Raw genomic sequence first — 13,232 nt, forward strand, 5'->3', positions numbered from 1 at the left:
TCCCATCTAGAGAAAAGATCAAAGGCTGCATCGTCCGCGAAGACAGCTCTCCGTGGGGTCTTAACTCCATCCCCAATGGGTGAGGATGCCGCCGTGTCTGACGAACACCATGAGAGCATCCTCTAAGGTTCACCCAGAATGGCAGCTGCTGGCTGCTAGGTATGGGCTATGGTTAAGTCAGAGAGGATCAGTGGGCAGTGAGTGCCAATGCCCCAGAGTGCCACCTGCTCAGGACAAGGCTGAACACTTCCATCCTGAGGCCTCTCTGCAATCCAAGGCCCAGTGCTCCCAGGACACAGGACTTCCGAAGTCCCCTTTGCCTCTAGAGCTTGCTGGCTCCCCTTTCCCATGTTGCCCAGTTATGCAAACAAAGGCATGTCTGAGAGAAGGGTGCTCATATTTAATAACCCTCAAATCTGGCTCCACATATGGCTATTGTTAGGCATATTTAAACAGCAATTACAGAGGGACCTCCTTCCTCCCCAGCAACAGTTGAGGCCTTTAATCCAGCTAAGACCCAGAGAGTTTAGGGCTCAGCTCACGGAGATGAAGATACCAGCTTAGACAGAGCCTACCCTGGACCGGGGTGGGGGGGGGGGCTGGAACACAAGATCACATCTCTCCCCAAATGTGTTCTTCTTGCCAGCAAGGGCGGGGTGGAGGTGGGGGAGAGGCTGCCTGCTACAGATGCTGTAGTAAATATGGCTTTCTGAGGACTCAGTATTGGGACCGAGAAGTCAGGCACAAAGGCCATCTGGCCCCGTGAGAACCCAAAGCTCAGGCTGAGACTGGAGTGAGGCCTCCTCCTCTCAGGGTGCCTGGCACTCAGGACTACCCATGACCTGCCCCGAGCAGAAAATACAGTTCCATAGGGGAATGTGGTTAGATGAAGGACTGAACTTGGAGATAGAGGTCAAACAATGTCTCTCAAGCATGTACATCTCTACATCCCCACCTCCCCAGAGTGCCCCAACTGTCCACTTACCTGTCCCTCCCCTTCCTGTCAGGTCCCATTGGTCCTGACACGTCCCTGGCACTGGTCTCTGTATGAAAAGCTTGTGTGTGTGCACAGGCCTACAGGGTCGCAGGACACAGTCTTCTGGGCTCTGGATCACCCATCAGGTAGGGAGAAATCTACTGGGAGATGGAAGGGAGAGACCTCCCTCGCTGTCTCCTAGGTTAGTGCTTAACAAACTCCGTATGTCTTTTTCTTATTTCCTGCTGATACGACAGTACACACTGACAGGATGCATACGTGTAAAATGCAGGACAATTAGGCCAGGGCTACTGTCTATGTTATCATTTCTCTGTGCTGGAAACTTTAGAAAGAGGGTGTGAAAGAAAAGAGGAAGTTAGAAGAGAGGCACCATGGGGTAAAGGTGGGAAGCAGCCCTAGTTCTCGTCCTAGCATCAGAGGCTGGGCTTGAGCTCCTGCTGTCGCTGGGTCTGGTAAGGCCTGAGAGCCCTTACTGAGGACTTCACAGGACACCACACGGAAGGGCCTGGGACCACCACCCCCCACCTCAGACCTGGAACAGCCTGATGAGCCAGCGCCTCTCCAGAGTCCAGCCGCTCAGCCTGGACTTCCTCATTCAAGTTTTCTGAGGGTTATTTGGCTCTGCTTAACTACAAAACAGTAACAGAAACAATTGGCTTCAACCATAACCTTGGGCAAAGGTCCATTTGGATCTAAAAACACACAGGGACAGCAGCCGGCAGGTCTCAGACGCGTTGCTTTGATCTGTTTCTCTGTCCCATTGAACTTCCCCTTGCGGGTGGAGGCTGCGTAGGCCCGGGGGGTCAACGGCGCAGACTCCTGGGAGACAGGCTGAGTGTAGCAAGCTCAGTTTATTTTAGGAAGGGGAAAGTCTTATATAAACCCTACCCACCCAGGGGAGAGGAAGTGGCAGCATGGGTGTCAGGGTCTCCCATGGCAGCTGGAGACTGGTTCAGGTCGTCTTGTCTCGTGGCACGGCAGCTGTTGCTGGGAGCTCCCTTGGAAGACCTAGGTTGACGCCTAGGGAAGTTACATGCTGCATGCTCAGATAGCTGGTTTAGTCTGGTTTTAGGCCAGCAAGGGCCTGTTGGCCCCCAGGCTCCTTGTGCCTGGGCAAATATCCCCCCACAAAGCACCAGTAGGGAAACAGCAGCTCAGGATGTCCCATTCCGAAGCCAGAACTGCTGCTTCGCCACCCTAAGCACGCAATCTGGTCCTCAAAGGCTTCATTTCCTCATTCACAAAGTGACAAGGACAATACCAACTCTATGGAGCAGCATGAGGCCAGATTACATGAACTCACACAGCAACTATTAAAGTGAATCTCTGGGCCAGCCACATCGGCATTGCCTAGGAACTTGTGAGAGGACTTACTGTGGGGGTCTCTGGGATAGGACTCTGAATGCTGCATTCTGTCCCGCTTCTAACCAGGGTCCTCAACAAATCCGGCGAGTGTGAAAAATCACTGCGCCGGGTTGCAGGTGTCTAGAAACAAGGAATAAATGTCTCACAAGCAGGTCACCTGATAGGCATGTCATATGACCCTTTCTCTACTCCCTGTTGGGCCCCAAACTCAAAAGAGCCAAGTCGTTTAACCTAAATCCAAAAAGTGCCAGTTACGTGACATGAACCCAGAGCTACAGCCTTCCCTCTGAGCAGAACTATCTGCCTTTGCAGTGCAGATCCTAAGGTCAAGTGTGTATAGACCTTCCCGTGCCGCTAATCTAGGGGCAGTGTAGTTAAGAGCCCTAATTGTCCTGTGCAGCCTACTGAGAAGGCAAAGAGCCTGGGAACAGTCATTAGCCCTCCAAATATTTAAGGTTCGGAGCCTCTGCTGCAGCAAGAGGCTCCTGAGGAACAAAGGACACCGTGGAGCACACTGTCGGGAGCACCCAGGTGTCCCAGCCATCTTTGAACTGGGCAGATAAAGGCATTGGTTCTGCTAAGAACTTCCCCAACCTGAGATGCTCAGCTGGTCAAGAAACTCCACTATCCTCTCTGACTGCCAGCTCCTCCATCTGCAAACAAAGAGCTTGCCATAGGATTGATGAAGACATTCTCTCTGCCTGTCATCTCCAAGAGCCAGGGCTTGATGACCGCTGCGTGCAGGCTGGGGCCGAGTCCTAAGAGAGACATGCTCTCCCGTGTCTACCTGTACCCTGCCAAGGCCTGGTGCAGCTCCGTGGGTGGTGATCAGCCGTCAGTGGCTTCAGACTGTCAGGAAGGCCCTCACCCTGATTCCGTCTCCAGCTGGGGAGTTCCTGGAGGCAGGCGGCTGCCAGACTCACTGCATTTGCCCTTCATGGAAGCCCATGCTTCTCCCTCCCGGGCTTCTATCTGAAACAAGCTGTGATGGATGTCCATGCTAATAGGATGGCTAACAGCTGCTCTCCGCATCTCCTCAGGCCAGGAGGAAGCTCTGAATGCTGCTCTCCCTGCTCAGAGGCGACCATGGCCATGTACAGGCCTGGCCTTGTGGCTTTCTACTAGGGCCACCACTTGTCTGAGGGCTTCTCATGCCACTCACTCATTCAGAGGAGAGGTTATGGACAGCAGAGGCCTTTCTCAAACTCTGCCCTGCTCCCCTGCGCCTGCCTGAGAATATTTATAGAGCAGCAGGGCCAGGAGGCTGAGGCCCATTAGCAGGGTGTAAATAGTGCTTGCTCTTCAAAGGCCAGGGCCAGCCATTCTGTGAGGTCTGAGTCAGTCTGCTGGTTCTCTTGTGTTTCAGGCCTTATTCATCTTCCTGATAACTTCCATAAAGGGCCAAGACCGCCTTTCTGGTATGCAAGGCTTGCCAGCAGCACCCCAGCAAGATTTTTGCAAGAAATTGGCTTTTGCTGCTGATATGATCCCGTCCAAGCTGGGAGGAGGGAGACAGGAGTGGGGCGGGGTGGGGGAGTGGAGAGCAAAAAGCAGAAAATGCAAGCATGACTCTGGAGAGAGCATAACACAGGCCAAACCACACACAGACTCGAGCGTACGAAGGCAGGGCCATCAGGCATGGCAGGTGAGCCAAGGCCATATGACCCCGTGGCCAACACAAACCTCTGTCAAACCACAGGGCCCTGGAGAAGCAACTTAAAACGCTACAGCAGAGCTTTCTTCGGATATGGGGATAAGGCCTACACGAGTAGTGTGAGGACAATACTCGGGATCCGTCTAGAGAGGCGAGCGTGGTAAGGAGTGGGGACATGGCCAGTTTCTATTGTGTCACTGACTGAGGACTGTGATGCTGGCCCAGACTGCCTTCTGAGCCACAGTCAGAGGAGGAGAGACCCAAGGCCAGCCTTCAGCCATTCCCACGAGTGGAAAAGCCCACCTCCAAGAGCCCCAGGAAATGGAAATCCTACGGTGCATTAGCCTCGTGTGAAAGGCTACTCCAAATCCCAGCCTCACTGAGTCTTTGCTATGGGGCAGCCCTGCAGCTCAGGAAAAGCAAGTGTGAGAATGGCTCTGAGTTAGGACCCAGAGGCCATCCCAGGAAGATGGCTCGCTTCTTGTTATAGCAAGACACAGGGAGAGGGTGGTGGGGTGGGAGTCGGGATGATCATTCTCTTCTACTCTGAGGAGGACTAGTGTTTTTAACATCTGACATAAGCTGCACTTTTCCTGACCAAACAACAGTCAGAATACAGGGGAGCTGTATTCCTATCCCTGGCACCCTCATAGCATCTGTGGGCAGTGGCAGGCTTGTGTTTTTAGGGGAAGCGAGGCTCAGAAAGGGCAAGTGCCTTGTTCCCGGTCGCACAGCAAAATGGAGGCGAGGCTGGAAGTCCAGCCCACCATACTCCTGAGCCCGTCCTCATTGCCTTTCCCACCTGGCTGTCTTCCCACCAGCACAGGCTGCCAAAACTTAGGCTGTTTAGACAGATGAGTATATATACGACTTACATAAAAGTATCCACAGAGCAGGTCTCCATGAGCATAAAAGATACATATGGCGAGAGCCCCCAGGGTGAAGGAGGATGTGGGAGAGCATTCAGGGGAGCAGGGGAAGCCCTGAGTGGGTGCGGAGTCAGTGAAGTCCTGAGTGGGTTTGAGGAGTCAGGGTTGATGCCTCAGTAACCATAGGAACTGGCAAAACCTCCCTCCGGGCAAGGCTCAAAAAAATGCCAAAGGCTGTCTCTGGTTCAAGTGCATAGACAGTGAGTGCGTTTGAACAACGACCAGCAGCGTGTGGAAGAGCTAGCAACTGTAGCTTCCTCTCCCCAGCCTGAGACTGTTCAATACAGAGACCTCCTCCTAAGACTAGCTCACCGCTCCCTCTCGCTCACACTGTATATAACACATACATACACACATCGTTGCAAAGTTGGTGCCACTCCACCGGAGTTGTACGAGACTACCTGATCCCAGCTTTTCTGCAGCGTGTGAATGCATCTGGACATCCTTCGTTCCCGTGTCACCCCAATTAGGTTTTCAGGACCAAACCACAGGGGACACATTGAACAGCCAGAGAAATTATAGCAAGCCCACACTGGGGACACCCCAGTTACAAGAGAACAAGTTGTATTGTGCCAGCAGAAGCAGAGCCACAGGGCATCCATGGGTGGGAAGTACAATTATGTAGGCAGGTGGGACAATCCAGAGAGGCTAAAAAGCCATCACCATGGAGACCTGTCCTCTATCGGCAATCGCAGCATGGGTGGTGCTCCTGCCTCCTCCCCACAAGGAGAGCTAGCAGGTCAGAGGTGAGGTCTGGAATGGACCCACCACCTAACTCTGCCATAGGGCCCAACTCCCGACTGCAGCCAACCCTCCGGCTCGTTGTGCTTCTAGATGGCCTTGCCCACGGCTTTTCATGGTGTCTATACAGTCAAATCTCTAATTACCCTAGGGGCCGGGTCTTCTATCTCTAAGACAAACCTGAACTGAGACTAGAGTGTGACCAGGGCGGGAGTGGGGCAGTGAGGGGAGGTTAGGTGTCTGTAGTCGCTTTGGTTTATCCAGGAATGCTGGGCTTTTTACTTTTCATTGCATGAAATTTCAAACACCAACTAAAATTGAGATGCAAGCATAACATGAAGGACAGCTTCAGACAGCCAGCTCACAGACCAGCCCTGCTCCCACCCGAGGTCATTTAAAAGCACCCTGAGACTGTGTGTGTGTGTGTGTGTGTGTGTGAGAGAGAGAGAGAGAGAGAGAGAGAGAGAGAGAGAGAGAGAGAGAGTCTAGGTATCCCAGGCTGGCGTTTAGCTGCCTAAGCCTCCTGCTACTTGAATTACGGGTATGCGCCTCCACACCTGCTCACATTTAAGTATACAAAGAAACTGTACTTTTATATTGTCCAAGTAATTAAAATTTAACAGAAAGCCAAGGAGTTCTGTCCCTCTATTTAGTTTAGACCAGTCCATAGCTTTCCCCTGACTCCTGACCCTGACTTGTGGCCCAGAGGCTGACCAGGTAGCTTGGGCTATCCTGCAGTGAGCCAGGGTTTCTACCAGGTCGTCTGAACAGAATGGATCTTGTCACTAAGGCAACACTCACAGATGTTCCCTGGGGGGAACAGTCACGTGGAGTTTGTTCAGCCTATGACAGACCTCCCTTGAATTTGAATTTTACTTATTTACTGGCTCATTTATTTATGTGAGGAAGAGTGTATGTGTGTGTCTATGTGTGTGTGTGTGTTGGGGGGTGTGTTAATGTGTGTGCATGTGTATATGTGGAGGGTAGCTAATAGCATATGTGCACGTGTGTGTATATGTGGGGGAGTAGGTGTTAGCATGTGTGCGTATGTGTGTGTGTGTGGGTGTTAGCATGTGTGCATGTGTGTGCGTGTGTGGGTGTTAGCATGTGTGCATGTGTGTGCGTTAGCATGTGTGCATGTGTGTGCGTGTGTATGTATGTGTGGGTGTTAGCATGTGTGCATGTGTGTATGTGTGGTTTGTGAGTGGGTAGATGGGTATTAGCGTATTGCATGTATGTACACGTGTGTATGTGTGGGTGTTAGCATGTGTGCACGCTGGAGGATGTGTATGCAGCAGTTAGAAATAGGTAGAAAACAATCAAGGAAAATACTCAAACTTTTTATTTTTAAATGCTTATGTGTTTTATCTACACAGATGTCTGTGCACCACTTGCATGCCTGGTGCCTAAAGAGGCTAGAAAGGACATCAGATCCCCTGGGACTGGCATCATGAATGTTTGTCAGCTGCCATGAGGGTGCTGAGAATCAAACCCAGGTCTCTCTGGACGATCAGGCAGTATTATTAGAAATGGGATAATAACATCCCAAGGAAACCACGGGTGGGGACAGCAACACCGAGAAGCAACGGCTGTGTGGCAGCACAGGAGTGAAGCCATCTCCCACCATCCAGGACACCCTTGTCAGCACCTCTTCTGAGAACCAAGACTGCTCACCCACAAGCGAGCGCAGATGGTGGCTCTGCCTGAGGTCATTTCCACCAAGAGAACTCAAATGGCTCAAAGGATTTTTTTTTTACGCTTAAAAAAAATACCAAATACTTAACAAGATGTCAATAACTGAGCCTTAAAGCCATGCAGCAAAATGCCACATCCGCATGGACAGGCTTTGGGAACTGGAGAAGCAAGGCCTTCTCTCCCAGAGAGGTGGGTTTCCCAGCCTGCAAGGGAAGTTTTCCAAATGCCCCACCAGGGGGCCCATGGGCCACTGAGAATAAAACACTGGTATAAGATTAACACACTGGTCTCATCAGCGCCAAATAGATTATTCCGAGTAATTTTCAAAGTATTTGTTGAAATGACAAACTTCCCTTGGAAAGCCAGTGTTTGCACTGTTTAAACAGCAATCAGTCTGGAAGGTCATGGTGGCCTCTTAAATCCAAACCTCTCCTTGCATCTTAAAAGGAAGACAAAACCGAGATCAACAAGAAAAGAATAACTGCCTATGACTCATGCCTTCAGCATCAGTAGGATTCATATATGACTCAAAACTTCAAGTACATGTAAGAACTAAGTACCGAGTCCCCACAAAGCACCAGAACTACTACACGTCTGTGATCATGGAGAACAGGGGTTCCTGAGAAAGTTCTAGGAAAGCCAGGAATGGCGGCACATCTGTAATCCCAGCGCCCAGGAGGCTGGGGCAGGGATTAGGAGGTCAAGCACCCTCTGGGCTTCACAGCAAGCCCTTGACTCAAGAAACAAATACAAGTCCATTGGGGCAGGGGTTGTGCGCTGGAGCAATAGATGAAACAGAAAGAATCATCCAGAAAGTTAAAACTCAATACTGAATGAAACACTGAACTTGGACTTGATGTTTCAGTGCTGACTTCAGGGAAGGGATCTGAACCACAGCAGGACTGGGCCTGGCAGGAGAGCATCATTGCTTTGGGGAGAAGGAAGTGAACTGAGAAAAGGTATTTCCCCTCAGTTTAGGGATGTAGCAGTCAGGGTGGGGATGGGGGCACACAAACTCCCCTGCCCCACTCCACTAGCCAATGAACAAATTGTACTTCACTGCACTGACAAAAGGGGGCAGTATTGGAGCACCCTGCAAACCACCTAGGAATGGCGGGGGATCTCGGGACTAACTTTATCAGAAGTTTTGATAAGAAAGAGATAAAATATGAGGCTAACTTTTCGCCCGGTGAAAACTCTGCATCCGCAAGTCAAGGAAAGATGAAGTAAAAAGTGGCATAATATTCCAAACTGAGCTAAGTATTATAAAACACAGAAATGAAGTTTAGAAAAAGCAACAAAATCTGCTTATGGGCCTTTCAGCCAAGATCCAGCCCAGTCCCGTGCTCTCTTCAGGTTCTCCGAGCTCTTGGCGGGAACGCCATGCTCTCTGCCACAGAAGTTGGCTTCACTTGCTCCACATAGCCACCTGGTATTTCACACCTCTGGGAAAACCGCTATCATCTGGGGGACTTACCCAACAACCTCCCTAAAATCAACAACTAAGATCATATATTAAAATATAAAAATGAGAAAGGAGTTTAATAAGGAAGAAATGGAATTGGCCGTGATATATTTTAGGAAAAATAGTCAATAAAAAGTCAAAAATTCCCAGTAATAAGGAACAAACTACAAGATGTCCAAAAGAGATGGGTTCAGATTAAATTTTACTAAAGAACATTTTTAAAAGGTAATAGAAAGGAATAAAGAAAGCATCAGAAAGGAAGCTGCTGGAATAGACGAGGCAAGGAAGGTATACACTAAGACTGAGTGGAGACCATAAAGCCACAAAACAAAACAGTCATGAAGGAACAATGCGTCCTTACATAAGATAGGTCCTAATCAACGCATGGAGAAGACCTACTGGGTGATTTAGGAAGCTAATTTGGGGTACACACACCTGAAACCAGTCATCAATAATAACAGAAAAATAGTACGAGGACATACAGAGCAAGAGTATCGACATTCTTATTCAGGAAAGAAGCTCGGGCTGTGGAGAGAAGGCTCGTCAGTTAAGAGAACTGGCTGCCTTCCCAGAGAACAAGCCATGTTCCCAGCACCCACATGGTGGGGCTCATAACCCTCTCAAACTTCAGTCCCATGGGATCTGATGCTCTCTTGTGGCTTCCTAGACACCAAGCACACATATGGTGCACACATGCATGCAGGCAAAACACCCATACAAATAATAAAATAATAATAATAAAATCAAGCTGTGGTCTACAGAGCAAATTCCAGGGCAGTCAAGGGTACACAGAGAAACCCTATCTCAAAACAAACAAAGATGATGAAAGAAGAGTTGATGAACAGAAAAGATGCAGATGTCAGCACCCATCAATTCTATAGGGAGTAATACAAATGGGAGGGGTTCTAGGGAGGAGAGGGAATCAAAGGTGAAGGAGAGACCTCCCTGAGCTGGGAAAACAAAACAAAACAAAACACAGTCTTCAGGTTTTATGAGCCTGCCAAGTGCTAGACAGGGTAAACAAAAATAAAGCCCCATACATAGACCGTGGTAGTTTATATGTCATTGGTCTTTATAAACTCCAGGGAATGACACTATTGGGAGGTGTGGCTTGGTTAGAGTAGGTGTGGCCTTGTTGGAGGAAGTGTGTCACTGCCAGGGTGGGCTTTGAGGTTTCATATATGCTCAAGCCATGCACAGTACTGCAGTTCACTTCCTGTTGCCTGTGGGCCAAGATGTAGGAAGGACTCTCAGCTACTTCTCTATCTAGCACCAAGCCTGCCTGCATGCCGGCACATCCAACCATGATGATAACGGACTAAGCCGCCAAAGCTGTAAGTCACCCCATTAAATGTTTTTCCTTTAAAAAAAAAAAAACAAACTGGTAGGATTTCCTATGTACAAGCGGGGCAGAGCAGGAGAGAGCTGTATTCTGAAGGCGCTGAGGAGATCATATACCTCGGCTTTCACATCAGTCTCCATTGCCGAAGGAGGACTGGGACTTCAGATAGGGCCTGGTGACGACAGCTCAGTGCACCAGAGGCAGAAACACGATGGAGAGAGTGGGGTCAGGATATCAAAAGATTATCAGCATGACATTCTGAAAGAGCAGAAAAGGAACACTAAAAATGGCAGCAGAAGGGTGAGAAAAGTAAAACATGGTTTTTATTATTAATTCTCATTGAGGGACTAGGCAAGAGCCAGACCCCATAAAACTGTCAGCCCATATGGTAAAGGTTAAGTAAGAAGTGGGAAAAGCTGATGCTACTATTAAAAAAGTATGGGAAGTTGGAGCAATGGCTCAGTGGCTAAGAGCACTGGCTGCTCTTGCAGAGGACCTGGGTTCAGTTCCCAGCACCCACAGGGTAGCTCCTGTCTATTCATCTGTAACTCCAGTTTCAAGAAATTTGATGATGCCTCCTCTGGCCTCTGGGCAATGTATACAAGTCATGCATATATACAGGCAAATAACCATGTGCATTATATGTGCGTATGTATATACATACATATGTGTTTACATATGAATACAATGGCAGCAACAAGATCAAAGCCACAAACATTCCTAAATGAAAAATAAATCCACAAACAACGCCTAAAACACAGCCATAAGCCAGCATCTTACTGGATGGGTACACTCCAGAGACAGAAGAAAAGGACCCAGTCACGCACACAGACACACATTGTCCTGCCAACAATGGACACATCTCCAGTGTAGCAGACAAGAGGAAGCCAAGAAGAGGCGTGAGAACCAGAAAAAGTGCACAGAGACCTGCTGCAGTATATCTAGAAGATGCTATGAGGAATTATAAAACGTTAAGTCTCCAAATTTTTGATGACCAAACTCCTTTATACGCTTACATTTTATGTGGTTTATATCTCTTCATATTTTCTATATGAGAAATTTCAACTGAGAAAATCATATTAATTTAAAAGTCACAATAAATAGTCAACATAAAGAGCATAGTTCCAAGTAACTATAAGCCAAGTTGTAGTCCAGATTTTCTATTTTTCAGTGTATTTTTTGTTATTCAGAGAGCTTTCCATATCTGCTGTGACACCCATCATATAACCTCCGGGAACCTCCACTGTCGTGTCATTATAAAAATGGTTTTGGCCTCCTGACTCCACTAAAAGTTTCTCAGGGGTTCCCAGGGGTGCCTAGAACCCACACTGAACTAACCCACATAAAACAGTTCAGCAAAACAGGAGGATAGCAATGCCAAAACCATGGCCGTGTAGGCACGAGCAATACCTGATACAATATGATAGAAAAAAAACCTCCCATTTACAATAGCAATGGAAAATTAATTTTTTTAAAAAATAAACTAAGCGGTCGCCGGTTACCTAGGGGACATAGCCTAGCTTGCTTCTCTGCTTCACATCTTTCACGTGCCCCGTTTCCCCATAGGCGCCACCATGTCTGCGCATCTGCAATGGATGGTCGTTCGGAACTGCTCCAGTTTCCTGATCAAAAGGAATAAGCAGACGTACAGCACCGAACCCAATAATCTGAAAGTCCGCAACTCCTTCCGCTACAACGGGCTGATCCACCGCAAGACAGTGGGAGTGGAGCCCGTGTTCGACGGCAAAGGGGTCGTGGTGGTCATGAAATGCAGATCCGGTCAGCGCAAACTAGCTACTTCTTACGTAAGGACCACCATCAACAAGAATGCACGGGCCACCCTGAGCAGCATCAGGCACATGTACCGCCCCAATCTGCGCATGGCGGCCATCCGCAGGGCCAGTGCCATCCTACAAAGCCAGAAGCCTGTGGTGATGAAGAGGAAACGGACCCGTCCCACCAAGAGCCCCTAAGCCCTACACCCCAGAAGCAATAAAGAGTCTACTGACTTTTTTCAACCATCAAAAAATAAATAAATAAATGAACTAAGCAAAGAACTGCTGAAATGTTACAAGAAGAGAACTGTAATACACTTCTGAAGAATAGTGAGGTCAGGGGATTCCCCCTCAGTTAACTTGCAAACTTACTAAGATCTTTAAGAAGTTCCAGAGGCTGGAGAGACGACTGAGCAGTGAACCATGTGCATCTTGCAGAGGATCCAAGTTCAGGTTCCAACACATAACAGGCTCACAAGTGCCTGTAACTTTAGCTTTGGGGGACCTAATGCCCTCTCTCTTGACTGCCATGAGCACTGCACTCACATTCAGACACACACGTGTGTCTGTGTGTGTGCACATGTGCATGCGTGTGCACACACGCGTGCAATTACAAACAGAACCATTCCTTTTTTTAAAATTCAAAGTAGCTTTTCGGAACTAGACAAGCTGATCCTAAGGCTCACATGGAAAACTAGCATGCAAGCATTGGTGCAGAAACAGAAAAGAACTACAAGAAAGGAATTAGGCCTACCGGGTTAGTTTTTATATAGTCTCTGTAGTTAAGATGATGATAGTGTTACAGAAATAAACGGAGCATCAGGACAGACTGGCATCCAGAGCCGTAGCCAGCTACCCTGGAAACCCTGTGCATGGTGGAAAAGCATCTCTCCCCGTGACCAGGCAAAGGGGACTGTGGTGATCTGAATGAGAAATATCTTTAGCAACACCGGAGACAGAAATGCATTTCAACACTTGGTGCCCAGTGAGTGGCACTACTTTAGAAGGTGCAGCTTGCTGGAGGAGGTAAAATCACTTGGGTGGGCTTTGAGAACCCATAACCTCGTGTGTTCTCCTAACTCCCTGTCCTCTTCCAGCCATAATGGATTCTATCTGTCCCGAACCATGAGCCAAAATAAAACCTTTCTTCCCCACGCTGCTTTTGGTCGTGGAATACTTTACCACAGCAACAGGAAAGTAACTAACACAGAAACTGGCGATGGCAAGCGGAGCCGTGGCTGTGGTGAACCAGGTGGCCTTTGTGTTCTT

General features: G+C 48.7%; 1 protein-coding gene across 1 annotated transcript; it reads left to right on the forward strand.

Moving 5' to 3' along the window:
• Nucleotides 1-11,704: 11,704 nt before the first annotated feature.
• Nucleotides 11,705-12,161, forward strand: LOC121453230 (60S ribosomal protein L28-like). The gene has a single exon (XM_041659754.1). It carries the CDS (start codon nt 11,763-11,765, stop codon nt 12,159-12,161), a length of 399 nt encoding a protein of 132 aa, XP_041515688.1. The 5' UTR covers nt 11,705-11,762.
• Nucleotides 12,162-13,232: the final 1,071 nt, after the last annotated feature.

Source organism: Microtus oregoni, unplaced genomic scaffold (genome assembly GCF_018167655.1).
Source record: "Microtus oregoni isolate MIOR12 unplaced genomic scaffold, Mior012 000011F_ref0000422, whole genome shotgun sequence".
Classification (NCBI taxonomy): Eukaryota; Metazoa; Chordata; class Mammalia; order Rodentia; family Cricetidae; genus Microtus; species Microtus oregoni.

What these genes read in the sequence shown, in the direction of transcription:
- LOC121453230 (XM_041659754.1), top strand. Translation starts at nt 11,763, where the DNA reads ATGTCTGCGCATCTGCAATGGATGGTCGTTCGGAACTGCTCCAGTTTC.